Source organism: Chiloscyllium punctatum, chromosome 28, assembly GCF_047496795.1.
Source record: "Chiloscyllium punctatum isolate Juve2018m chromosome 28, sChiPun1.3, whole genome shotgun sequence".
NCBI lineage: Eukaryota > Metazoa > Chordata > Chondrichthyes > Orectolobiformes > Hemiscylliidae > Chiloscyllium > Chiloscyllium punctatum.
This window is the reverse complement of record NC_092766.1, coordinates 6,795,305-6,822,434: the sequence shown is the minus strand read 5'-3', so window position 1 is coordinate 6,822,434 and position 27,130 is coordinate 6,795,305. Positions and strand designations below refer to the sequence as shown.

Below are 27,130 nucleotides of genomic sequence, written 5' to 3'. Positions count from 1 at the left end.
AGTGGTGCCAGTTAGGCAAGGGCTGCGTTGTAATCGATGGTGTCAAGCTTGTTGAGGGTTGTTGGAGCTGCATCACTGAGGCAAATGGGAGAAATCCTTCACACTTCTACCCCATGCCTTGTGGATGGGTGGACAGGCTGTGGGGAATCAGGAGGGGAGTGATTTGCTGGATTCTTAGCCTCTGACCTGTTCTTGTTATAAGGTTTAGTTGAGTCTCTGGTTGTTAGTAGCTCCCTCCCCCAGGATATTGGCCGTGGAGGATTCAGTGATGATACTGCCACTGAACACCACAATGCAAAGGCTAGGTCCTCATGTTGGAGACGGCCATTGCACTGTCTCAAGCCAGGCCGTGCATTTCAACATGAACTGCTTCAGTGTCTGGGAACTGCATTGTGTAACCTCCAGGGAAGATCCCACTTCTCAAACAAGCACTGGAAATCTTTTTCTCAATTAGTCATATCAGACTCAAAACCTTGCCGTTATTTCTCTCACCACTGCTGCTGCATGACCCACAGAGCCCCCTTCAGAACGAGAAGTACTTGTTTTACGATCTCTCGTATCCACAGTATGTTGCTTGCTACTCCACCTCTGACCTTATCGTGCGAGGAAGGTCATTGACGAAGCCAACTAGCAATGGCTAACCCTTTTCCCACATCAAAGTACTTCATGTACCATGCGGAACTACCTGTTCAGGTGTGTTATTTCTCACCCCTGAGCCATCAGAGACTTGAACATGGGCCTTCTGGCCCAGAGACAGGGACACGACTTCCATACTACTCGAGTGCTCAAATTAATCTGCTCAGACAGTCCCCCCAGGGCAGGGAGAACTTGAACCTAGTCCAGAAAGACAGCCATCCCCACTGCACTAGGAGCACGCACTCACTAACCCCTAGTTAAGATTCCAGTCTGTAACTCCCTCCTGGGTATCTGTTATTCTGTACATAAACCACCCCCCGAACCCCTCAATTAGATTCCAGTCTGTAACTCCCTCCCAGGTATCTGTTATTCTGTATATAACCCACCACGAACCCCTCGATTAGATTCCAGTCTGTAACTCCCTCCCAGGTATCTGTTATTCCGTATATAACCCACCCCTCGATTAGATTCCAGTCTGTAACTTCCTCCCGGATATCTGTTCTTCTGTATATAAACCACCCTGAACCCCTCGATTAGATTCCAGTCTGTAACTCCCTCCCAGGGATCTGTTATTCTGTATATAAACCACCCCCGAACCCCTCGATTAGATTCCAGTCTGTAACACCCTCCCTGGGGTTATTGTTACTCTGTATATAAACCACTTCCCGAACCCCTCGATTAGATTCCAGTCTGTAACCCCCTCCCCGGGTATCTGTTACTCTGTATATAAACCACCCCAAACCTCTCAATTAGATTCCAGCCTGTAGCTCAGCTCCAGGCTGGCCAAAGTTCAGAAGATGGAAGAAATTATATATGCACAGTGAGACCACTTTGCAAGTGAGTATGCTGATATCCTCAGTGTAATCACAAGCAATGTAGGAAGTGTGGAGTGTCCAGGAACCAAGATCCCATTCTGCTATTCACCAAATAAAACCACGACAAGAATCATCCAATTTTACACGGCAATCGATGGACAAGAAATGGAAATTAAAAAAAACTTTATTGCAACTGGAATCAACTACAAAAGGAATACAATAAACAGGACGAAGAAGTTGAGAGCAGCAGTCTGTTGCTTGGTCCAGTGGCAAGGCAGCAGTTTGTGTGTGTGTTGTCAGAACGGTGCTCAGACACTGGGCACTGGCCTGAAAGAGACATGGAAGGAGCAAACAAATTTAAAAGAAAAAAAAAACGTCAGATGTACAGCACGGAAACAGACCCTTCGGCCCAACCCGTCCATGCTGACCCAGATATCCCAACCCAATCTAGTCCCACCTGCCAGTACCCAGCCCATATCCCTCCAAACCCTTCCTATTCATACACCCATCCAGATGCCTCTTAAATGTTGTAATTGTACCAGCCTCCACCACATTCTCTGGCAGCTCATTCCATACACGTACCACCCTCTGTGTGAAAAAGTTGCCCCTTAGGTCTTTTTTATATCTTTCCCCTCTCACCCTAAACCTATGCCCCTCTAGTTCTGGACTCCCCGACCCCAGGGAAAAGACTTTGTCTATTTATCCTATCCATGCCCCTCATGATTTTATAAACCTCTATAAGGTCACCCCTCAGCCTCCGACACTCCAGGGAAAACAGCCCCAGCCTGTTCAGCCTCTCCCTGTAGCTCAGATCCTCCAACCCTGGCAACATCCTTGTAAATCTTTTCTGAACCCTTTCAAGTTTCACAACATCTTTCCGATAGGAAGGAGACCAGAATTGCACACAATATTCCAACAGTGGCCTAACCAATGTCCTGTACAGCCGCAACATGACCTCCCAACTCCTGTACTCAATACTCTGACCAATAAAGGAAAGCATACCAAACACCCCCTTCACTATCCTATCTACCTGTGACTCCACTTTCAAGGAGCTATGAACCTGCACTCCAAGGTCTCTTTGTTCAGCAACGCTCCCTAAGACTTACCATTAAGTGTAAGTTCTGCTAAGATTTGCTTTCCCAAAATGCAGCACCTCACATTTATCTGAATTAAACTCCATCTGCCACTTCTCAGCCCATTGGTCCATCTGGTCCAGATCCTGTTCTAATCTGGAGGTAACCCTCTTCGTTGTCCACTACACCTCCAATTTTGGTGTCATCTGCAAACTTACTAACTGTACCTCTTATGCACGCATCCGAATCATTTATGTAAATGACAAAAAGTAGAGGACCCAGCACCGATCCTTGTGGCACTCCATTGGTCACAGGCCTCCAGTCTGAAAAACAACCCTCCACCACCACCCTCTGTCTTCTACCTTTGAGCCAGTTCTGTATCCAAATGGCTAGTTCTCCCTGTATTCAGTGAGATCTAACCTTGCTAACCAGTCTCCCATGGGGAACCTTGTCGAACGCCTTACTGAAGTCCATATAGATCACATCTACTGCTCTGCCCTCATCAATCTTCTTCATTACTTCTTCAAAAAACTCAATCAAGTTTGTGAGACATGATTTCCCACGCACAAAGCCATGTTGACTATCCCGAATCAGTCCTTGCCTTTCAAATACACGTACATCTTGTCTCTCAGGATTCCCTCCAACAACTTGCCCACCACCGAGGTCAGGCTCACCGGTCTATAGTTCCTGGCTTGTCTTTACCACCCTTCTTAAACAGTGGCACCACGTTTGCCAACCTCCAGTCTTCTGGCACCTCACCTGTGACTATCAATGATACAAATATCTCAGCAAGAGGCCCAGCAATCACCTTCTGTAGCTTCCCACAGAGGTCTCGGGTACGCCTGATCAGGTCCTGGGGATTTATCCACCTTTACCCGTTTCAAGACATCCAGCACTTCCTCCTCTGTAATCTGGACATTTTGCAAGATGTCACCATCTATTTCCCTACAGTCTATATCTTCCATATCCTTTTCCACAGTAAATACTGATACAAAATATTCATTTAGTATCCCCCCCATTTTCTGCAGCTCCACACAAAGGCCACCTTGCTGATCTTTGAGAGGCTCTATTCTCTCCCTAGTTACCTTTTTGTCCTTAATATATTTGTAAAAACCCTTTGGATTCTCCTTAATTCTATTTGCCAAAGCTATCTCATGTCCCCGTTTTGCCCTCCGGATTTCCCTCTTAAGTATACTCCTACTGCCTTTATACTCTTCGAAGGATTCACTCGATCTATCCTGTCTATACCTGACATATGCTTCCTTCTTTTTCTTAACCAAACCCTCAATTTCTTTAGTCATCCAGCATTCCCTATACCTACCAGCCTTCCCTTTCACCCTGACAGGAATATACTTTCTCTGGATTCTTGTTATCTCATTTCTGAAAGCTTCCCATTTTCCAGCCGTCCCTTTACCTGAGAACATCTGCCTCCAATCAGCTTTCGAAAGTTCTTGCCTAATACCGTCAAAATTGGCCTTTCTCCAATTTAGGACTTCATCTTTTAGATCTGGTCTATCCTTTTCCATCACTGTTTTAAAGCGAATATAATTATGGTCACTGTACCCAAAGTGCTCCCCCACTGACACCTCAGTCACCTGCGCTACCTTACTTCCTAAGACTAGGTCAGGTTTTGCACTCTCTCTAGTAGGTACATCCACATACTGAATCAGAAAATTGTCTTGTACACACTTAACAAATTCCTCTCCATCTAAACCCTTAACACTATAGCAGTCCCAGTCTGTGTTTGGAAAGTTAAAATCCCCTACCATAACCACCCTATTATTCTTACAGATAACAGAGCTCCTGACAAAATTTGTTTCTCAATTTCCCTCTGACTATTGGGGGGGGGGGGGGGGGGTCTATAATCCAATCCCAATAAGGTGATCATCCCTTTCTTATTTCTCAGTTCCACTCAAATATCATGAGCTTCAGTTGACGTCTGGTAGAGAGGACTGATTACATGCCTGGCTGTAGAATCCATCAATAGGAACTCATCTGACCCAGAGCAGCAGCAAACAGTTTCAACCAAGATGGCATGGAAACACCATAGGAACTAGGAACAGGAGTAGGTCACACATCCTGTCAAGCCTGCATCACCATTTCATATGACCAAAGCTGATTGAGCATTTCCAATGTCTTTTACCCACACTATCCCTCTACGCTATTAATAATCAAAAGTTTAAAGCAGCAGGTGATAAGTTGAAGTAGTAATTATGTCGCAGTTAAATCACAGCTTGAGGATGACACACTGCTGCACATACCTCACTTTGAACTGCGGAAGCTTGACACCATTTCTCCACACACTATCCCAGCAACTTGTCTGGGGCAAAAGTGAACAAGCTTGCCTCTCCCTGTGTTGGTGCAGGGAGGAATGGTGGACCAGGACCCAGGATAACCCCCTGCTTAACCAACCCTGTCATGTCCTCAACTACAGTATTGCTTACAATGCAACAGATCTTCAAGCATTACAGTCTGAGCAATCTTCAGATAGGAGTCTCACCGGCACTAACTAAACCACACCATAGATAACCAAATGATCCCATAGGTCCACTAAAATCCCCCCCCACCCTGAGCTTCCACTCCCCATATCTGAAGGAACAAATTGAGCTCAGCTGCACTGGCCAGTTTGGTTTTGAACTTACCAAATGGCACAGCTTCCCCACATTCCCTGCTTCACACTGTGATCTAGAACACTCAAATAGGCTGCTTTCATCATCACAAACAGCTTTCATTAACACAACTGCATTCCACAGCTTTGAATTCAAAACAAGCAGTCAACTATTTCAGTAGGGATGCCTTGCTGCAGTTATACAGGGCTTTGGTGAGGCCACACCTCGAGAACTCTATGCAGTTTTGTTGTCCCAGTCTGAGGAAAGACATTGTTGCTACTGAAGGGGTCCAGCAAAGGTTCACTGGACTGATTCCCAGGATGACAGGACTGACAGAAGAGGAAAGACTGAATCGATTGAGCTTGTATTTGTTGGAATTTCGAAGAACTGGCGGGGGAAGAGAAAGAGGAAGAGTCTTCTAGAAACATATAAAACCATGGTGAGTCTGGACAAGTTACACGGGGAAGAACGTTCCCAATGGTGGGCAAGTCCAGAACTGGGGGCCACAGACTAAGAAAAAGGGGTAAGTCCTTTAGGGGAAGATGAGGAAGAACTTCTTCACTGTGTGTTGGGAACCTGTGGGATTCTCTCCCAAGGAAGCTGTTGGGGCCGGTTTGTTAGATATATTCAAGAGGGAGCTGGACGTGGCCTTTGTGGCTAAAGGGGTCAAGGGGTATGGAGATAAAGTGGGAGTGGGATACTGAGAGTGCATGATCAGCTATGATTGTATTGAACGGTGGTGCAGGCTGGATGGGGTGAATGGCCTCCCCACGCACCTATTTCCCATGTTTCTATAACGGGCCGGTTAACTATGGAACAGAGAAACAGTACAGCTTTCAGCCAGGGCTACAGCTGGATAACACGGGAGTGATTTACTGGTGGGTACAGATCTATCACTTGTGGTAGGAATAGTGTGTGGATATAAACTGAAGACATTTTGTAACAAAATGGTACTGATGGCACAGGTGAAATAACCTTGATGACAACACTAAAGGGTGAAAGTGACATTGCACGTACCACTCAGTAACATCACAGCAAGAGGCCCTTACTCTGCAGTCTCCATATTCTCTTCCTCCTCCTCAGCGCCTTCTGTGGCCTCTTCCTCTCCCTCCTTCTTCTCAGGTGGTTTCTCATAAGCCTTCTCCGAGGGTGTGACTATCACTCCATCCCAGGTGGACATCTCCACAGCTAGACCTGGTGGATAAAGTAAGGGATTACTGCTTCTGATAGTGGGCTGGTCGCACAGAGCCAAACTCAAGCACGGCTGGGACAAGCATCAAAACCCAACCTCCAAACACTCCTGGGAATAGCTTGTCCTGAACCGCAATCTCCAGGATACTAATTATCCGAGGAGAGAATCTCACTGTGAAACCATCCCACCATCCAGAACTATTTCAAATCTTCAGCAGCTTTGCAAGTAATTCCCAAAGATGCTTCCTTCATGTGGACTTGCCATGAATCCATGCTGAGTCCTGATAGCTCAATCGATATTGTCTGCCTCATCCTCTTAACCTCTGGCCTGGACATTGGAACCCAAACTGCTCCCACCTTGCCTCCTTCATCCCTTTTACCGTTTACAATCTGCCCTGATGATACTTCACTCTCTTACCCCACCATTCGCAAGCTCGTGAGAAAGCACCTGGACAGCTTGACTTTCAACCTGGGGTCCCCTCAGCCTGAAAGGAACTTGGCAGCATTCGCCTGACCACTGGCCTCAAGTGTTGGTTCTCCTGTCGCAGAGCTACTGATCGGTCGCTCGGGACAACAGGGGTTGACCTGCCCTTGCCCCTCACGTTCAAGGTCCGCCTGGGGAGCTGAGTCACATTGTCTGCCCAAGTTTGGCCACTTGAGGGAAGGGCTTGATAATGAAGAGTAATGCAGCCTGCACTTAAAGGAGAAACATTTATGTGACAGTCCCTGAATGCAAAGCTTTACCTTTTAAAATAAAAATTCAAGCCGAGTAGCTAAAGATTGGGGCCTCAAGATAGTGCATTAAATCTGTAGCACTGGGGTCCAAAGGAGGCACATATAAACTCAACACTTCAGATCTAAGTAATACCAAAATACTCGCCTACTTCTGTCACAAATTAGCACTTTAGACAAGCTCGGGTCCACTGAGATTGACCTGCCTGCTGTGTGCTGAATATTCACGAGGCAACAGATTGTTGAAAACAGCCTTACTGCTACCTTCAGTGACGTATGGATGAAAGCAAAATAGTGGTTACATTAAAAAGAACCATAAAGGAATTAACCTCCTACTGCATTCAGCTGACGTCTGTGATTACAGCTGCTGACGTTCGCGATGTTGGACCTGATTCAGAGGAAGTTTACCAGACTGATACCTGGAAGGAACAGGCTGTCTTACAGAGAAAGGTTGGACAGGCTGGGCTCGTTTCCCACTGCAGCTTAAAACAGTGAAGGGTAACATCAGGGAAATGCATAAGAACCTGATTGGTCCTGACAAGGTGGGCATGGAGAAGAGAGTTTCTTGAGCCTGGAACTTGAGGGCTTTATTCCAAACATTAGGGGTTGTCTTTTACAACAGAGATGAGAATTTGTTTCTCTCAGAGGGCTGTGCAAAACTTGGAATGCTCTGCCAGCTGTGCAAGTGAGTGCTCACTGAATATTTACAAGCCAGACAGAGAGAGTTTTGTTCAGTTGAGGATAGTAAAAGCTTTTTTAGGTATGTGAAAGGCAAAAAAATGGTTAAGACTAAAATTGGGCCCTTGAAGACACAAACAGGGGAATATATTACAGGGAACAAAGAAATGGCAGAAGAATTGAATTGGTACTTCAGATCTGTGTTCACTGGGGAAGACACAAGCAATATCCCTGAGGTTACACTAGCTGAAGGACCTGAACTTACGGGAATTTATATTTGCCAGGAATTGCTGTTGGAGAGACTGTTAGGTCTGAAGGTTGATAAATCCCCGGGGCCTGATGGTCTACATCCCAGGGTACTGAAGGAGGTGGCTCGGGAAATCGTGGATGCGTTGGTGACTATGTTCCAGAGTTCGATAGATTCGGGATCAGTTCCTGTGGATTGGAGGATGCTAATGTTGTATCACGTTTTAAGAAAGGGGGGGGGGGGAAAGCAGGAAATTATAGACCAGTTATAGTCTGACCTCCGTGGTGGGAAAGATGCTAGAGTCTATTATAAAGGATGAAATTAAGACACATCTGGATAGTAGTAACAGGATAGGTCAGAGTCAGCATGGATTTATGAAGGGGAAATCATGCTTGACTAATCTTCTGGAATTTTTTGAGGATGTAACTCTGAAGATGGACGAGGGAGATCCAGTAGATGTAGTGTACCTGGACTTTCAGAAAGCTTTTGATAAAGTCCCACATAGGAGGTTAGTGAGTAAAATTAGGGCGCATGGTATTGGGGGCAAAGTACTAACTTGGATTGAAAGTTGGTTGGCTGATAGGAAACAAAGAGTAATGATAAACGGCTCCATTTCGGAATGGCAGGCAGTGACCAGTGGGGTACCACAGGGATCAGTACTGGGACCGCAGCTTTTTACAATATATGTTAATGATATAGAAGAAGGTATTAGTAATAACATTAGCAAATTTGCTGATGATACTAAGCTGGGTGGCAGGGTGAAATGTGAGGAGAATGTTAGGAGATTACAGGGTGACCTGGACAGGTTAGGTGAGTTGTAAGATGCATGGCAGATGTAGTTTAATGTGGATAAATGTATGGTTATCCACTTTGGTGGCAACAGGAAGGCAGATTACTACCTCAATGGAATCAATTTAGGTAAAGGGGCAGTACAGAGAGATCTGGGTGCTCTTGGTACACCAGTCAATGAAGGTAAGCATGCAGGTACAGCAGGTAGTGAAGAAGACGACTAATAGCATGCTGGCCTTCATAACAAGAGGAATTGAGTATAGAAGCAAAGAGGTTCTTCTGCAGCTGTACAGGGCCCTGGTGAGACCACACCTGGGAGTATTGTGTGCAGTTCTGCTCTCCAAATTTGAGGAAAGACATTCTGGCTATTGAGGGAGTGCAGCGTAGGTTCACGAGGTCAATTCCTGGAATGGCGGGACTACCTTACGCTGAAAGACTGGAGCGACTGGGCTTGTATACCCTTGAGTTTAGAAGACTGAGAGGGGATCTGATTGAGACATATAAGATTATTAAAGGATTGGAGGCAGGAAACATGTTTCCACTGATGGGTGAGTGCCGAACCAGAGGACACAGCTTAAAAATATGGGGTAGACCATTTAGGACAGAGATGAGGAGAAACTTCTTCACCCAGAGAGTGGTGGCTGTGTGGAATGCTCCGTCCCAGAAGGCAGTGGAGGCCCAGTCTCTGGATTCATTTGAGAAAGAGTTGGATAGAGCTCTCAAGGATAGTGGAATCAAGGGTTATGGAGATAAGGCAGGAACAGGATACTGATTAAGGATGATCAGCCATGATCATATTGAATGATGGTGCAGGCTTGAAGGGCAGAATGGCCTACTCCTGCACCTATTGTCTATTAAATTAAAGGCTCTTGGGCTTAGATGACCACATGGAATTCAGAACCCAAACAGATCAGCTATGACCTTACTGAATGGTGTAGGAGACTCACAGGGCCGAGTGGGCTATTTCTGCTCCTAATTCTTGTATTTGTAAGTGCCCAGAGAATGCCTGAGTGAGCTTCTTATCTCCTCCTCCCTTGAAGACCCTTGTGGTTTGTGTAACTAACCACTCTCTGCTGCCAAGTGCTCACCCTCTGAGAGAACGCTACTGATCAGGAGGACGCCACAAACCAAGCCAAGACCTTCTTCAACACGTGCCCACCGACAGGGGCTGTGGGACATTGGTCAGAAGCATGACGCCCAGCCAACGTCTCACCTCCCCAGGCTGAAGGCACACCAGCAGACCAGGCTTAAATCCCCACCCCCTCCCCTAGCAGACCAGGTTTAATCGCTGTCTGCCAACACTGAGATAACATAAAATGGGAATTCAAAGCTGGCATCTCAACATCATAAGAGCAGGAATTGCTTTTGCTGCAAGTGTTTCATCATTCCAACTTGTCAGGTGATAGGTGGTGATGTGGAGAAGTGTTTCAGATTCCTGGAGAACCACGTTTGGGAGGGCAAGAGAGAGAGAGAGAGAGAGAGAGGGGATAATGCCAAGTAGCACTTACTGCTGGCGTCTCCTTCTAACCCGAGGATTTTCCTGTAGCCTCCGTGAGATAAGATGCGGACCAGGGTCTGCGCCGTGAAACACACAGTGTCCTAAAAAGAAGAAACAAGATTCAGTGCACTCAGATCAGGCATAGGGGAAACGGAACAAGCCAAATTCACACAGCACCTTCTGGGGAAAAGTCAGAAGCCTTTCCTGAAAGTTAGTCACCCTTGTTTGTACATAGCAAGATCCCCTAAGTGGCAAAGGGATAAATTGAACAGATGGGGTTTTGGATTGAAGTCTGATCTGAAAGGTGGCACCTCAGGCACAGCGTGTTCTCCTCTCATCACTGCTCTCACACGTCAACCTCCATCGTGTGCTCAAGCCCCTGCAGTGAGGCTGGAACCAGTTCCAGTTCAGTTCAGAGGAGGGAACTCAGGTCGAAAGGTTCATAAAACTACCTCTGCAGGAGTATTGTGGATAATTTGGGCACCATGTCTCGAGGAAGATGTAACAGTCTTCGAGACAGGACACAGGAGGTTTACCAGGATGTGACCAGGGATGGGCAGGGGAGGCTGGAAAAGTTAGAGGTCTACTCTTCTCAGAACAGAAGTCACTTTGGAAATTGATAAGTGGTTTTGGTACACTCCATGGAAGGAGTGAAAGAGCTGTTCTCTCAACTGAGTTGACAACCAGAGACCATAGGTTTAAATTGTTGGTAAGAATCTAAAGAGCAGGTCAGGAGAAGAGTTTTCACATCTGGGACCTGGGATGTTCAACCTGAAGGCAGCTGAATTCCACAGATAATTTTATATACAAGGGAACGGAACAGGGGTTGGAGGGTGAGGAACTTGTAGCGATTTGCATATGGTCTACGCAAGACTGCTTTCAAAGGGTTAGCAGCAACATAAAAACCAAAAGAACTGCGAATGCTGTGAATCAGAAACAAAAACAGAAGTTGCTGGAAAAGCTCAGCAGGTCTGGCAGCGTCTGTGAAGAGAAATCAGAGTTAACGCTTTGAATTAGAAGGAAGGATCATCAAACCCAAAACATTAACCCTGATTTCTCTTCACAGATGCTGCCAGTCCTGCAGAGCTTTGCCAGCACCTTCTGTTTTTGTGTCAGCATCAACATGATGGGCCAAATGACTTCCTTCTGTCCTATTATTATAGAATTAAGCAGGGAGGGAGGGAGATGTTTTTCCACACACTTACAAGGCAGAGTCATAAACAGAGGGCACGTGGCTGCTGATCTTCATAACTTGAGCCCTTTTACAAGGACGGAAGATCTTGTATCGTATTGAAGGAGACAGATCTCTCCATAAAACTAAAGGCTTTTTACACCTCTCCCACTGGTTATCATCCCTTCAGAAGGCACAAAAGCCTTGCTGGGACGTGCTACTGTAGATGATGCACTAATTTTCTTAGAAAGTCAGCAAACACCCCAATTACAAGAAACAGTGGCCCAGTGCTGATCTCTCAGGCTACAAGTTACTTTGAAATTCAACTGGCCCATAACCTTGGTAAAGCACAAAGTCAGTAACCTCAGATCAAAGGAAGATCCTTACCTGCTGTTCCAACGTCATCACTGTATGCACTCGGAAGTTTCCACTTTCACAAGGGTCTGTAATTCCAACTGATCCTGGCAGGAACAATCCTGCTGCAAGGAGCTGGAGGCAGCGCCTGTTCAAAAACAACCCTCAAGCATCAAATATTTAATGTCTGATTCCAACCGCACCCCTCCAAAACACAGATGACCATGTGTCTTACAAACCCATGAGAGTATGACCCATTGTACAAACTGCTCTGGAGTATTTATTCCACCTCCAAATTATCCCACCACATCTCTCTCCTGCCCCTACTCCAAACAGACAAGACACACAACTTGACTCCTTCAGTTTCTCTCATCACAGCCTTGCACTTTTCCACATATTTCTTTCCAGCACCACCCAACCCACGGACAGTGAACAGTCCCAGCACATACCTGAAACCAACATTGAGTGCCAGCGGCTGCCTGGATGGGTTGTTCATTACAGCGGAGTGGCCCTGCAGGGTAATTCAAGGGAAGAGTCAGCTCCAGGTGATAACTCTCTGGTCAGTGTATACATTTCTGGTAAGATACTGTTTGTCGCCTCGCCCTTCAGCACAAGGCCAGGCAGCCTCTCATGGCCCAAGGAGGTCACAGCATGGCTCTTGTATTCCTACAGGAAAGCACTCAGCAAACAACAGTTGGATGGATCAGGAAAGAGGCTTACACTTCTTGCACTTCCTTGTGCCCTCAGAATGTTGCATCATTTTGGGAACCGTGAACTGGTTTTACAGGAAGTGACATCACCAGGACAATTAAGGGCAAATAAAAAGTAATGTTATATAACCCCCAGGGAAAGTAAAGTGAATAAAGCAAAAATCTGGATCATCAATTGCACGGGAACAGAACAACTACTTGAAAAGGGAGATTGCAAATGGAAAGACTAAAGCAGGGAGGCCCAGTCGGGTAATAATGGAAGAGCAGTTTGCTGCATTTTCTCTATTTTACAAATGTCCCAAAAGACCCAGTGCCAGAGAGGGAACTTACTGTCCAGAGTTCCTGCTCCTGAGAACCATCCAGATTAATCTGCCGGACTGCATGCAGAGGTTGGTGTTGAGAATGAGCAAAAGCGGAGTTTATTTGGAGCAAGTTCCTGGAAACTGATGGCCACATGATGCTGCTCACTCAATGCAGCACGTCCCGTGGGAATTGGAAGGGGGTAAAGCCATCTCAGTCTGGAAATCTTCAAACAAAGCCTCCTCTGCTCCCTAAAACACGACGCACGCCAGAAATCGGGATAATTCTGCAGCCACACTAGACTGTCACTGTGAACTTGGATCATCCCCCTGCAGGAACTGGCAGACCTGCTGAAGCTCTCTGGCAGAGTGCTTTTGTAACTGCTTCGCCTCCCATTCAGAAATGAGATCACCCCTTCCCACAGAATTACACTCCTACAGTCCACAGGATAACAAAAGCCCCAACCAAAACCATTTGTGTCCAGGAAGAATTGTGAAACGTGAGGGAAACAAAAGGCATTATTTTTCCTCCACGCTGGCAGGTTTTCTTTTATAATAAGCAGACAGCCAGCAGTTAAATGGGTGTCACTAAGGGAGGCATATACAATAGATTAGATTTCACAGAAGCTCAATCACGTTATTTTGTCAGTACATATTTTAAAGATGTGTCTTTTTCTCACCCACTGTTCTAATCCCACTCTCCCTTCCAGAGGAACAGTGGAGTTACTGCCTATTTTGTTATTTCTCGGCGATTCTGCCCAGTGAGGTGTAGACAGGTAATTTGTTCAGCCAGACCTTACCCTGAGTTGGTACACACACAGTATCTCCAGCAGACAGCCATACAGGAAATCAGGACACGGAGTGCTCTCGACCTTCCAACTGTCCTCACCCAACGGCTGTCAAGTTCAATGGTAAGCCCATACCAGCTGCGGTTAGTGAACTCAACACATTACAGACCTGGATTAACTCACAAACCTGTCAGCCCAATGTGAGAGTAGGGCTGCTCTAACCATAGACATACCAGAAGGTCAATGATCCAAGGTGTCAAAGGCTCAAACCCAGGAAACCGACATCTCAAATCCTTCATCAGCCGTATCAGCACTTTCACTCTGAGGAAAGAAGAAAGCACTTTCATCTTTGTGAACTATTTACAGCACAGACCCTCAAGATCCCCAACGCCTGAAGCCAACCACCCCATGAATACACTCCTACCAGTAAGGGTCCCAATCTCCAGTTTATTAATCAGTGATGAACCAGTGCTGAGAAAAGCCTATCACAATGCTCAGGACGGAAATAATAAACATAAGCAAGATGACAAGAGCTCAGCTGCATAGACTATGTTGGACAAGCTCAGAGAGAGATGACAGGCCAGGGTTTGGATATTCACTTTTTATTCCATGTACAATCGAATGCAGAAAATCTTTGTAACTCAACGCAAACATACTTCATTTTTTTAAAAAATGTGCATTTCTAAAGCTGGATTTGAATTGCATCTTCTTGATAACTGGTCTCTGCTGACGGTTACAGTTAAGTGCAAGCCCTTGAATTTAACACTTTGGCACTTCCAATAACACTGCTCGCTAACTAGAAATCATTACTTTATTTCGAGAGAGAGCTCAGCCACGACTGATGATGCTTGCCAAACATACAGACTGTCGAGGTGGAGCAGGGATTTGCAAGAGAGAACCATCACTCCATGGATCATTCAGCCTCCATTTTCTGCATTACTGTAAGAGCCATGACAGCATAGGCACTGCAGCACATCCTCAACCACACTTCTGGTCCTGAGCTGTGTATTATTCATCTGGATGCAAACCAGCAACTGGGGAGTTAACAACTGAGAGGAAACAGAAAAGCGAGCAAAACAGTAATGGGTATTTAGGCACCAAATTGAGAGGAGGACTTGAATCCTACACTGTCTCTGTCTTGGGAGTGGCTGATGCAGAAAGGATTGCGAGACATTTGCTTTCTGTTTAAAAAAAATTATAGGATGTTTTACTCAGCAGCGAACCCTGTGCTGTCCCTGTCCAGGAGGGTTTGATGGTAACAGTGCCAAGTGAGCTTTTGTTTTCAGTTGAAAAGGATGAAGGCCTTTTCTTCACAAGGTATATAAAAAAGTACAGGTAGCTTTAATTACAATTGACTTCCTGTTTCAAAGAGTAGAGGGAGCTTTACTCTGTATCTAACCCGTGCTGTCCCTGTCCTGGGAGGATTTGACGGGGGGACAGTGTAGAGGGAGCTTTACTCTGTATCTAACCCCAGTGCTGTCCCTGACACTGGGAGTGTTTGATGGGGGACAGTGTAGAGGAAGCTTTACTCTGTATCTAACCCCATGCTGTCCCTGTCCTGGGAGGGTTTGATAGGACAAGGACAGTTTGGAGAAAGCTTTACTTAGTTTCTAATCCTATTCTGTCCCTGTCCTAGGAGTATTTGAGGGGACATTGCAGACAGATCTTTACTTGATGTCAGGTTAGGCACAGAGTAATGAAAGGGTTTGGAATCTATACCTACCATGATTTGGAGGAGTTTACTGGGAGAGTGGAGCTAAGTTTAATTTAGCCAGTGTTTGCCTCTCTTGGACGCACCTAACACAGATATTAGGTGCATGAAATGGAATAGGCTGCATTCTACACCCTGGAATCTTTCTCCTCAAATGGCCAGAACATTTAGAACGAGGAAACAAAATTAATGTATTGGTTGAACAAAGCCAAGCATGAGCTCTTGATTCCAATGGGTTAGACCAACTCAATCATTACCATCAGTGCAGCTTAACTCCTGGGGTGTAGAATAATGAATTCATTTGACACAACTTTCAAAGGACAGGCTTTCACTAGCAGTGGAATAAGATGCTGACTTACGTGGACTGAGAGGAGTTCTCTTCAAACCAACGGGCGTGTCGGATTGCTGCCAGAGCACTCTGCAGGACTTTGATGTCCACTAGAAAGTAAAGTAATGTTACAAGATTAGCAACAGAGTGTGAGAGCGAGCGAGAGAGAGTGCACGACGGAGAGAGCACGCATGAGAGAGAGAGAGCGCGCGAGACAGAGAGAGAAAAAAACCCTGCATATTTCACAAGTGGAAGACAAGTTTTAAACAGGAATATTTAATTTGAAATACATCTCCAGTCTGCAGTATATTGTCAAGATGGACAATCAGATTGCGATGTGACATCACATACTGCCTGAATTAAACATTAATGATGTTTGCACCAAATGAAAAGTGGACCCTGTCAGGATTTGAAGACAGGAGGGAAATTGGGGTGAATGCAGCAAGTACCAGGGTGAACAACCTGCACCAACAGCCCTGATGAATCGACCTATTCCATTCTGTTCTTCATTAGACTTCATTAACTCATTAAAACCGAGCCCAACAGCCTGACACTATTAAAGTGAGACAGACTTTAAAAGTGACCATTTAAGAAACTTCCCCAGTGTTTCAGCACCAGGCCACAGAAATCGGTGGGTTCCAAGTTTCGTTCTGAACTCTGTTGGGACCAGTGATACAACAATCTTGGGCTAGTTCAGGTGAGAATCAGCGGTGGTGACAGCTTGTTATCTGCTGACTCCCTGATGGAGGGTACATGCGAACAACGGAATTAGAATCTTCCTCCCGCAGCTTTATGTCACTAACTGCATTCACTGGATAAAAAACAGTTATCCCCAAATCCATGGATAGCAACTCGCATACCATGAAATGTCCACGCTCTGATCATCGTGGATGATGAATAGACACGCAACTCACTCTCAATTATGTTATGACCCGAGCACTCAGGGAGTGTGGGCAAGAATTGGTAGAGAAGAGGAAAACTGCACCAAGCTCCAGGTGTGGAACCTGCACGGATTTCCAACCTCATGGATTGTAAGTGGAGTTATTTACAACTGAAAAGCAGCAGAAACCGTGTCTGAGCAGTCCAAGTGTCAATGCCATTCGATGGACTGCAGTCCAGAGCTTAAGTTCTGAGCACTACAAGTGGGTCGCACTGGGGCCATACTCAGAATTCGGTCTGGAGTTCAAGGTCAGTGGCAGAGTGTAAACATCCAGGATGAACATTCCCAGTGAAATCCTGAGGGAATGCCGTATTGTTGAAGGTACTGGCTTGCAACGAGACTGAGGATCTGTCTGTGCCTTCAGTAAGGCAGTGTGCCTGGTTATTCCAAAGCAGAGCAGGAGATTCTGATCAGTCTTCCACATGGTAGACAGGATTGGGTTTATATCCTCTGAACTATTGGGGCACGCTCAGCACAGTCAGCAGCTACGTTGTTTCAGGGTTTGCTGTACGTTTTGGGAAACGTGCGTTATCGGACGGGTTAAACAATAGGCTGGAGTTTTCGGAAAGTTTATATGCAGTAAGAATACTTACAATGGAGCTCTGGGTCAAGCTTGCGTAGGTTGGGTGGGACTGTGGTGATGAGAATTTTGACAGTGGCATCAGGAGAGCTGATCTCAAAACCAGTCTCATTGGTGATCATAGTGAGAACTGAAAGCAAGTAGAGAACGGTTAGGTTTGATGCAGTCATACACTAAATGTTTTTTTAACACTGACTGACAAATACACAGCTTCCCTGAGAAGGCAATTGTTCAGCTTGACTATATAATACAGCTCAAAGAAAACCAAGCAGCAATTCAACACCACTGGCCCATCAATTTCCAAGTTTGGAACCCGAAAAGGGATCCATCTCAGGGATATGGAGGCCGAGGTGCCTCCTGGCCTTTCAGGTACCAAGTGCTGGGGAACACTAGTCAAGCACAGAGCTATTGACCCAGTGCCAGCCTGTTTGAGGAAAAGTCACTAAACGTCGATCAGGAGTTGGGCCCTGGTCGAGTTGTCTCCTTCCCAGCTGATCGCAGAGATTTCCTTTTAAACAAGTATTCTTTCATGGGATGTGGACATCACTGCCAAGGCCAACATTAGTTGTCTAGGCTACATTGCACTGGATTGGAGTGGGCAGTTTATAGTCAACACATTGCTGAGGGCCTGGAGTTACACACTGGGCTGCCCAGATAAGGCTGCAGCTTTCCTTCTCTGAAGGACATTACTGAGCAAGATGAGTTTTTAAATAACAGTTAATGACAGTTTCATGATCACCGAGATTATCTTTTTATTGTAGATTTAATAACGGAATTTAAACTTTGCCAGCTGTCACAATGGGATTACCCGTCGACATGAATCTGGGCCTCTGGCTTTAATTCCAATGGTTTCACCATTGCACTGACTCCCCCATTGTAGATCTAGTGGTGCCTTTACACAAGCCCTTGGGGTAGAATACCACCATGCATACCTACTCCAGATGACAGCAAAGGTTTCTATCATTCACTTCCCCACTGACCTCTCAAATGCTGAGTGACAAGAGATCAGACACAAGATAAAGGAGAGATCATTGCAACCATGCATTATATCAGTTAGCACCGAGAAAGCATTACTCACAGCAACTGTGCTCTCATAGCGAGTTTGCTAATTCTCTCTTTCACATCTCCCACTCCCATCCAGACCAAGTAGAGTTTGATGTCAGGACTGTGCTCATTACAAACTGAGTGATAAGTAAAAGTAAGGACTGCAGATGCTGGAAACCAGAGTCTAGATTAGAGTGGTGCTCCTCGGATGCTGCCTGAACTGCTGTGCTTTTCCAGCACCACTCTAATCTAGAAATTTAGTGACAGGTCAAACCACATTCCTGGTGACAATAAAGATCCTTGCACATCCGAGTTCAGAGGACTGCTTCTCACTGAACTTTTAACAGTCAGTTCGCCTCCTGCTCTCGATGGGAGGAGTTTGGTTGCCTGGACCACAGTGAAGATATTGTAGATAAATTTGTTAAAATATGTCACAAATAATGCACATGACAGTGTTACCTATTAGATCTCTCAGCCAAGTCCATTATGGGACTAGTCACAAGCTCCAGAAACTGTAGGTCCAATAGTGACACCAGCAGCACACTGGGATTTTTCCATTGTGACTTTCTGGGGACAACAGCAGGTGACCCACGAGTCCCTATCGCTCATCGTGGTTTATTCACAACACTTCGTACCAAATAAAGCAGTCAGCTTCCTCAATCACAACCTGAAAATTGACTAGAACGAAAAGCTACAAACGGTCAAGTGAATACTGAAGAGACAAGATTAGCAAGCACTTACTCTCAGAGGGCTCCTGGGCCCGGAGGGTTTCTGCCACTTTGTTACCCAGAGCAGCAACAGCTTCCACTGAGGGCAAAGGGGAAATTAACAAAAAACACAATTACATTTTATCTGAAGGCAACTATTGGACAGGTGGTTACACATTGAACAGTGGCATGTCCAGACAAATATGAAAAGTGAAACGCAGATCCTCCCTCAGAACAATGGTCCCTTTGTTCAGGTGCTGGACAACTTGCTGGGCATTTACAGGATTTTGTTCCTGGAGCGTCTAGTTTTGGATGAATGTTATTGTGGTGTTACAGGAAGCAAGGGATGGCCCGAGACTGAGCACCAAGTGTGAGTGAGCGAGCCACTTGGTAGGATTAGAGAAGCTCGGGTTAGAATAGTCAGAAGTCACGTGACACCAGGTTATAGTCCAACAGATTTATTTGAAATCATAAGTTTTCAGAACACTGCTCTTTCATCCAGTCACCTGACGAAGGAGCAGCACTCTGAAAGCTTGTGATTTCAAATAAACCTGTTGGACTATAAGCTGGTGTCATGTGACTTCTGCCTTTGTCCACCCCAGCCCAACACCAACACCTCTACACCAGGTTACCATATAGGAGGAAAGGCTTTGAGAAACTACAAGGTACACGGAATGACATGTGTGAGACATTGACATACTAAGTACAATTACTTCAATGTATTGAGAATAGAACCAGGCAATAAAGCATTCAATTCTGGTCTATCTGCTTTAGGAAAGATGTTGAGAAACATGACAGGGTTCAGAAAAGATTCGAGGATGTTGCCAGTGGTGAAGGGTTTGAGCTATAGGGAGAGGCTGAATAGGCTGGGACTATTTTCCCTGGAGCATCAGAGACGAAGGAGTAACTTGAAAGAGGTTTATAAAATCACGAGGGGGTTGGACAGGGTGAATTGCCAAGGTCTTTTCCCCAGTGTAGAGGAGTCAAAACTAAAGGGTACAGATTTAAGGTGAGAGGGGAAAGATTTAAAAGGGATTGAAGGGACAACATTTTCACGCAGAGGGTAATGCATGTATGGAATGAGCTGCCAGAGGAAGTGGTGGAGGCCGGTACAATTACAACATTTAAAAGGCATTTAGATGGGGACATGAATAGGAAGGGTTTAGAGGGATATGGGATAACTGCTGACAAATGGGACTCCATTAATTTAGGGTATCTGGTCGGCATGGACAAGTTAGGCCGAAGGGTCTATTTTGTGCTGTACATCTCTGAGACTCTAAGAGGAGAAAGTGAACTTTCTGGGTTCAAGTCCTGTCTGCCACAGAGATGCATCACAACGTGTTTGAACAGATTGGTTCAAATAAAAGCCTAGAGACCACATGTGGAAGTTTGTGGACAGAGGAATTAACCTTTTCAATAAGGCCAGTTCATGGTGACTAAACCATAGGGATTATTTTCAATATAATTAGGTGTTGTAACAAGAGGCAGTTAATGTTAACAGACAAATGAGCTAACAATCACCCCTCCACCCTGGCGGGCTAAGATATGAGCCCTGGATGTTAGGGATTTGCTGTTAAACACGGTGACCTTAAGGAACGCATTACTAGAACCAAGCCCAAGGACTGAGATGACAAAATCATATGAGGAAGCAAGTCACATCAGGATTGCATGGAAATTCAGTAGCCTTCTGGGTTAGGAGATACAATAACGGCATCAGGGTAGAATTAGACCCAGAACTTTGACAACATAATCCTGACAGAGTGTCCTAAAAACAACACAATTATGAAATGACTGTAACGAAGGCACTTTCTTGATTTGTTAACAGTACTCACAAGTTGGCAAGATCTTCAGGATGACGACAAGATCAGCAACATTATGGCCGGTCATCATTGTTCCTTTCTTGTAGGAGCCAACTTGACGCACTTCCTCGATTTGCTTTAGAGACACAAGACAGGGTTACAAAATAGATTCAACATTTAATCACAACAAAGCATAGCCATAAAGTAGCACTGGAACATCACATCACAGCCTCTGGTTTCACTATAGAGGTTACAAAAAAAAAATTCCATTAATTACAGTGAATCAGGAGGTGGAAGTGAGAGAGAGAAACCTCATGAAATTACAATCACAAGAGAAGTGGTACCAAGTAAACTGTTGGAACTGTAGGCTAACATGTCTCTGGGTCCAGAGGGCCCTCATCCTAGAGCCTTAAAATAGGTTGCTAACGAGGTAGCAGATACATTCGTACTGATGGTCCACAATTCCCACATTTCAAGAAAAGTTCCATTAGACCAGAAAGTAGCAGATATAACCTCTCAATTCAAGAGAACAGGTAACTTTACACCAGTTATTCTAAAGGCCCGTCATGGGGAATGTGCTCGAGTTGATCGTGAGAGATTACAGCTGCACACTTTGGGAAACAAAGTAATTGGGAGGTCAGTTCGGCTTTGTCAAAGGGAAAAATCACACTCGATCAATTTGCTGGAATTCTTTAAAGGGAGTAGTGCAGACTGTGGATAAAGGGGAACTCATAGACATAAGCAGACTTGGATTTCCACAAGGCATTTGATATAATGGATAGCAGGTCAGCTGACAGGCGATAAACAGGGAAGATAAACAGGGAAGATAAACAGGGAAGATAAACAGGGAAGATAAACAGGGAAGATAAACAGGGAAGATAAACAGGGAAGATAAACAGGGAAGATAAACAGGGAAGATAAACAGGGAAGATAAACAGGGAAGATAAACAGGGAAGATAAACAGGGAAGATAAACAGGGAAGATAAACAGGGAACATAAACAGGGAAGATAAACAGGGAAGATAAACAGGGAACATAAACAGGGAACATAAACAGGGAACATAAACAGGGAACATAAACAGGGAACATAAACAGGTCTTTGTCTGACTGGCCAAACATGACGAATTGGGGCTTGCATGGAGGCATATTGGGCCTTCAACTTTTCACAACTTACTTCAGACTGAGAAAGGGAACAAAATTTACAGGTGAGATTGAGAGAAGTAGGATGGATGTTCTGAAAAAGACACCAGGAAATTGCAGACGCTTTTGGACATAATGAGAGTGCTGGCAAAGTGGTGTACGACTGGGAAGATGTGAAGCTGGCAGGAAGAATAAGAAAGCAGAATATTACTTAAACAGAGACTGACTGCAGAATTCCAACGTGCAGGCAGATTTCACAGCTCTGGTGTATGAGTGTGTAGGTACAGTACATCTCCAGGCAGCTCATGGGATACTGCCCTTTTTAAGGAGAGGAACTGAATATAAAATGAAGAATACAAAAGGAATGCTGGACCATTTGATACAATTACAGATGCTCTTCTATCTCAATATCACTTTGCCACTTTCCCCTCATACCCTGTGATGCCTTTAAAACCGAAGGATGCAACTATTGCTTTCTGAAATACCTTCAGTGACCTGGACGCCAGAGCCTTCTGGGGTAGAGAATTCCATCGGTTCACCAGCTTTGAGTACAGAAACGCTTCCTCATCTCAGTCCGAGAAGGTCCGCCCTGTGTCCTGAAACTGCATCATCTGGTTTACCCCATGTCGTAACACTCTGCAGAGCTGTGGTAAGACATCCCTAATTCTAAACACTCAAATAATCAAGACCACCTCCAGGAGGGAGGATTCACACCGGAATCTCTAGCCTATCACTGACAAGACCAAGACAGAAAAAGGAACAAGGGGACCAGTGGCTATGCACCATCCTTGCAGGCAGAAGGCCATTTAGAGAGGGTCAAGGGAGGAACCACTCCCCCTCTATCACCAATAATTCTTTTGTGTTTTAGATTGGATTGGCTCGAAATGCTGGGATGCCTTCCTTATGCCTCGGTGTGTGTCTCTCTCTCTGTCTTGGAAACATTTCAAATCGAGCGAGAGAGAGAGAGAGAGAGAGAGACAGCGCGAGCGAGAGAGCGAGAGTGAAGTTGTGCAACTTACCACTTCAAAGTTGCCTGGAGCCACAATCAGATTGTCGATCACATTGTTAATCTTGGTCACTAAGGACAGTATGGAAGCCTAGGAAACAGTGATAGCTAGATCAACACCATTGCTCAGTGATAGACTGATTTCAAACGCTTGCATTACATGATGGCTACAAGTGCTGAACTTTCTGCCTCCTGGCCATATCAATGGCAGCAGGAAGTTCTCAAGCTCTCGGCCTTTCCAGTATCTGTAGTGGAAGGAACCAGCACAGAAAACCTGGGGCAGTTAGGTTGCGGTCACGGTCACCTCATTCCAAAGAGAAATAACAAAAGGTGTCATTTGTTAGCAATCTACCAAAGTCCTGGAAGTATGCAGTCAGCCAGGCCAACTCTCTTCAGCATTTTCTAGCTCCACATTTCATAAGCAAGTGGGAGAGGTTAACCTGAACAGCAGCAGCTTTGGGACTCCAGTACATGGGGGATCCAGCATATGCTAGTGGAAGAAGGTGCTCCTTTACTCAGGTGTTGCTGATGGGAGTGGCAGGGAGAGGCACCTGTTTTATTCATTCATTCATGGGATGAGGGAGTTGCTGGTTAGACCAGTATTATTACCCCGCCCCTAATTGCCCTGAGGGCAGTTAAGAGTTAACCGCATTGTGGTGGACCTGAAGTCACATGTAGGCCAGACCAGGTAGGGATGGCAGAGTTCCTTCCCTGAAGGACATTCATGAACCAGATGGGTTTTTCCAACAATCGACAGTGGATTTATGGTCATCATTGGACTGCTAATTCTAGAATTTTATTAAATTCAAAGTTCAGCATCTGCCTGGCAAGATTAAAATCCCAGCCTCCATATCATGGATAACAAAGAACAAAGAAAATTACAGCACAGGAACAGGCCCTTTGGCCCTCCAAGCCTGCACCGATCCTCTATCTAAACCTGTCGCCTATTTTCCAAAGATCCGTATCCCTCTGCTTCCTGCAGATTCTTGCATCTGTCTAGATACATCTTAAGTGATGCTATCTTTCCCGCCCCTACCGGCTCTGCTAGCAACGCATTCCAGGCCCCCCCCACCCTCTACGTAAAGGACTTTCCACACATATCTCCCTTCACCCTTTCCCCTCTCACTTTGAACTTGTGACCCCGAGTAACTGAGTCCCCCGCTCTGTGGGGGGGAAGCTTCTTGCTATCCACCCTGTCTGCACCTCTGAAGATTTTGTAGACCTCAATCAGGTTCCCCCCCCTTCCCTCAACCTCTCTGTTTTCCTAATGAAAATAATCCTAATGTCTCAACCTCTCTTCATAGCTTGCACCCTCCATACCAGGCAACATCCTGGTAAACCTCCTCTGCACCCTCTCTAAAGCTTCCACATCCTTTCGGTAATGTGGTGACCAGAACTGTACGCAGTATTCCAAATGTGGCTGAACCAAAGTCTTATACAACTGTAACGTGACCTGCCAACTCTTGTACTCAATACCCCGCCCAATGAAGGAAAACATGCCGTGTACCACCTTGACCACTTCACTGACCTGCGTTGTTACCTTCAGGAAACAATGGACCTGAACACCCAGATCTCTCTGTACATCAATTTTCCCCAGGACTTTTCCATTAACTGTATAATTTGCTCTTGAATTGGATCTTCCAAAATGCATCACCTCGCATTTGCCCAAATTGACTTCATCTGCCATTTCTCGGTCTAACTCTAATCTATCTATATTCTGCTGTGTTCTTGGACAGTCCCCTTCACTATCTGTTACTCCACCAATCTTAGGGTCATCTGTAAACTTGCTAATCAGGCAAACAATACCTTCCTCCAGATCACTTATATATATCACAACTAACAATGGTCCCAGCACGGATCCCTGTGGAACATCACTGGTCACAGGTCCCCATTTTGAGCAACTCCCTTCCACTACTACTCTTTGTCTCCTGTTGCCCAGCCAGTTCTCTATCCATCTAGCTAGTACACCCTGGACCCTATGCGACTTCACCTTCGCCATCAGCCAACCATGGGTAAACCTGATCAAATGCCTTACTAAAGTCCATGTAAATGACATCTACAGCCCTGCCCCCCCCAACCAACTTTGTCACCTCCTCAAAGAATTCTATTAGGTTGGTAAGACACGACCTTGCCCACACAAAACCATGCTGCCTATAACTGATAAGCCCATTTTCTTTCCAAATGGGAAAAGATCCTTTCCCTCAGTATCTTCCCCAGCAGCTTCCCTACCGCTGAAGTCAGGCTCACCGGTCTGTAATTACTTGGGGAGTATCCCTGCTACCCTTCTTAAACAAGGGGACATTAGCAACTCTGCAGTGCTCCACATACATGGATCCCTGGATTAACAGTCTAGTGATCATACCGCTAGGCCATTGTCTCCCTCTAGTGCAGCAGCAATATCCCACATGGAAACTCATCGGATCTGCACTGACATACCTGCTCACGTCTGTTCAGTAACCACAGCCCCAAAGGACTGTATGCGCCATTTCTGGTGGATACTGCTCTTTTGATAAGTTAGTTGGAGCACGTGCTGTTAAGAGGTGGCCATTAATCTGCCCCTACTCTTCGACATTCTTACCTGCTCAGATGGAGTGGGGGACAGATCCTGGTTCCGCTTCAGTAAGGCTTCACTCAAAGTAGTTTCATCAGGGGCAGGCTTCACTCGGGGAAAGGCCATTTCACACTGTGAGGGGATAACACCAACTTATCCATTTTGGAAAAGCAAAACTTGGCAGGCAAATGAAGTCAAATAACCAGTTTGTTCTCAACTGACATGGTCAAAGCATGAGTACAACACAATGTGCAATATCCAAAAGCAACCAACGTGGTTAAACTAAGTGTGTCGAAAGGGAAGCACAATAGTGTGAACACATGTCCACAGGCTGTATAGCAGGCGATCAAAAGTATCAAGTGAAAAGCAAGTGAAGGGATGACCACTCTCAATTACCCGAAATTATCTTGCCATTAGCTCTCTGCAAATCAATTCTGTGCCTGTGCACTTCCCTCCACCTAAACCTGACAAAGCAGTAGCGCTCCAAAAGCTTGTGATTTCAAATAAACCAATTGCACTACAATTTTTCCACCCCAGCTCAACACCGGCATCTCCACTCTCAGGCAGAGGTAAACGAGCCCATGGTAACCACCCAAAGAAAGGCCCAGACAGCAAGATCAATATTCAGCCCAACAACTGACTATATAATGGATGATCTAGTCATGATCATACAGCCGTTTGTGGGAGCTTACTGTGTACCAATTGGCTAACAATTGGTTACTACGTGTCAATATCGGTTCACTGGCTGCAAAAAGTGCTGAGAAAAGGTACAGTGACTTACCACATAAAAGTCAAACGGGATGTGAGGGACGAATGGTCTGAACCTGTTTACATCAGGGAAATAAAAAGCTTCAAATTAATAAAATCTGGATTGTAACAGGAAAAATCTTTAGCAAACGACTCTCTGGTGACACGTACCCCCCAACTGGACCACCCCGTGCACCAAAACGTCCACGGCCACGTCCTCTGTCGCCTCTGTAATAGAAAGCATACGAATGCGCAGTTAAAAAAGGTACAAGCTCCCATAAGCGAGGAAAACATTCAACCCCAAGGTGACAGCATTAAGGCCGTCTGTGGCGTACTGCGTCCAAGTTCCTGAATCCTGGATGTGGCCCAAAATACCAAAACAAGCCAGGTCCTGGATTCAAAAGCAACTTTTACAAATCAGTCACAAGTAATTAGGAAACAAAACACATCACAACACAAATCAAAAACGACACTGCCATCACAATCTAGAAGGTAGTAATCACAGGGACAAGACTCTCATGTCCCCAACATGGAGAAACGAAAGGAATCAAATGTTGGGAAAAACATCCAGCCTCAGCTCACCAACCATCTGGCTTACATACACCACTGAAGTCATTAGATAAATTCCTGCGAACTATTATGTAGTTTTATTGCTATGTAATATCAGTTTACATTCAATGTCCCTTAAAATATTGAATACATCTACCTACCCTTTGCAAATATATTTTCATTGACACTATTCACTCAAGTCATTGTTCTACAGACGATGAGTGCCAATCACTGCCCATCCCCTCCAAAATAGCCTCCCTAAGCAGGGCTCCAATTGGTCCTGGATATCACGGACAGGTAGGAATTTTACTTGGAAACTTCTGGTTGGGAGTTGCTCAGTTAGAGTCATACAGCACACAAACAGACCCTTTAGTCCAACACATCTGCACCTACCAAACATCCCAATCTGATCTAGTCCCAATGTTAGAGTCACAGAGTC

At 45.4% G+C, this 27,130-nt stretch overlaps 1 protein-coding gene across 2 annotated transcripts; it reads right to left on the bottom strand.

Annotated features, from left to right (window-relative positions):
* Positions 1–1,617: 1,617 nt before the first annotated feature.
* On the bottom strand, positions 1,618–26,401 carry ilf2 (interleukin enhancer binding factor 2). Of its 2 annotated transcripts, none has more exons than XM_072548802.1 (14): positions 26,314–26,401; positions 26,177–26,219; positions 25,423–25,527; positions 22,858–22,935; positions 20,733–20,835; positions 18,935–19,000; positions 17,163–17,279; positions 15,661–15,739; positions 13,824–13,911; positions 12,243–12,304; positions 11,827–11,941; positions 10,279–10,369; positions 6,151–6,327; positions 1,618–1,778 (listed from the first exon to the last, which is right to left on the bottom strand). In XM_072548802.1, the coding sequence occupies exons 3-13, from the start codon at positions 25,519–25,521 to the stop codon at positions 6,179–6,181; spliced, it is 1,047 nt and encodes a 348-aa protein (XP_072404903.1). In that variant the 5' UTR covers positions 25,522–25,527; positions 26,177–26,219; positions 26,314–26,401; the 3' UTR covers positions 1,618–1,778; positions 6,151–6,178. The 2 variants fall into 2 exon arrangements, with proteins under 2 accessions (XP_072404903.1, XP_072404902.1); XM_072548801.1 differs by having other exon boundaries at positions 6,183–6,327.
* Positions 26,402–27,130: the final 729 nt, after the last annotated feature.

Bases quoted from the DNA above. Each gene is read 5' to 3' on its own strand.
- ilf2 (XM_072548801.1), bottom strand. From the start codon at position 25,521: ATGGCCTTTCCCCGAGTGAAGCCTGCCCCTGATGAAACTACTTTGAGT. The intron at 22,936-25,422 runs GTAAGAATGTCG...ACTGTTTCCTAG, and splicing joins CCCCCACTCCATCTGAGCAG to GCTTCCATACTGTCCTTAGT. The intron at 20,836-22,857 runs GTAAGTTGCACA...GTGTCTCTAAAG, and splicing joins CTCCAGGCAACTTTGAAGTG to CAAATCGAGGAAGTGCGTCA.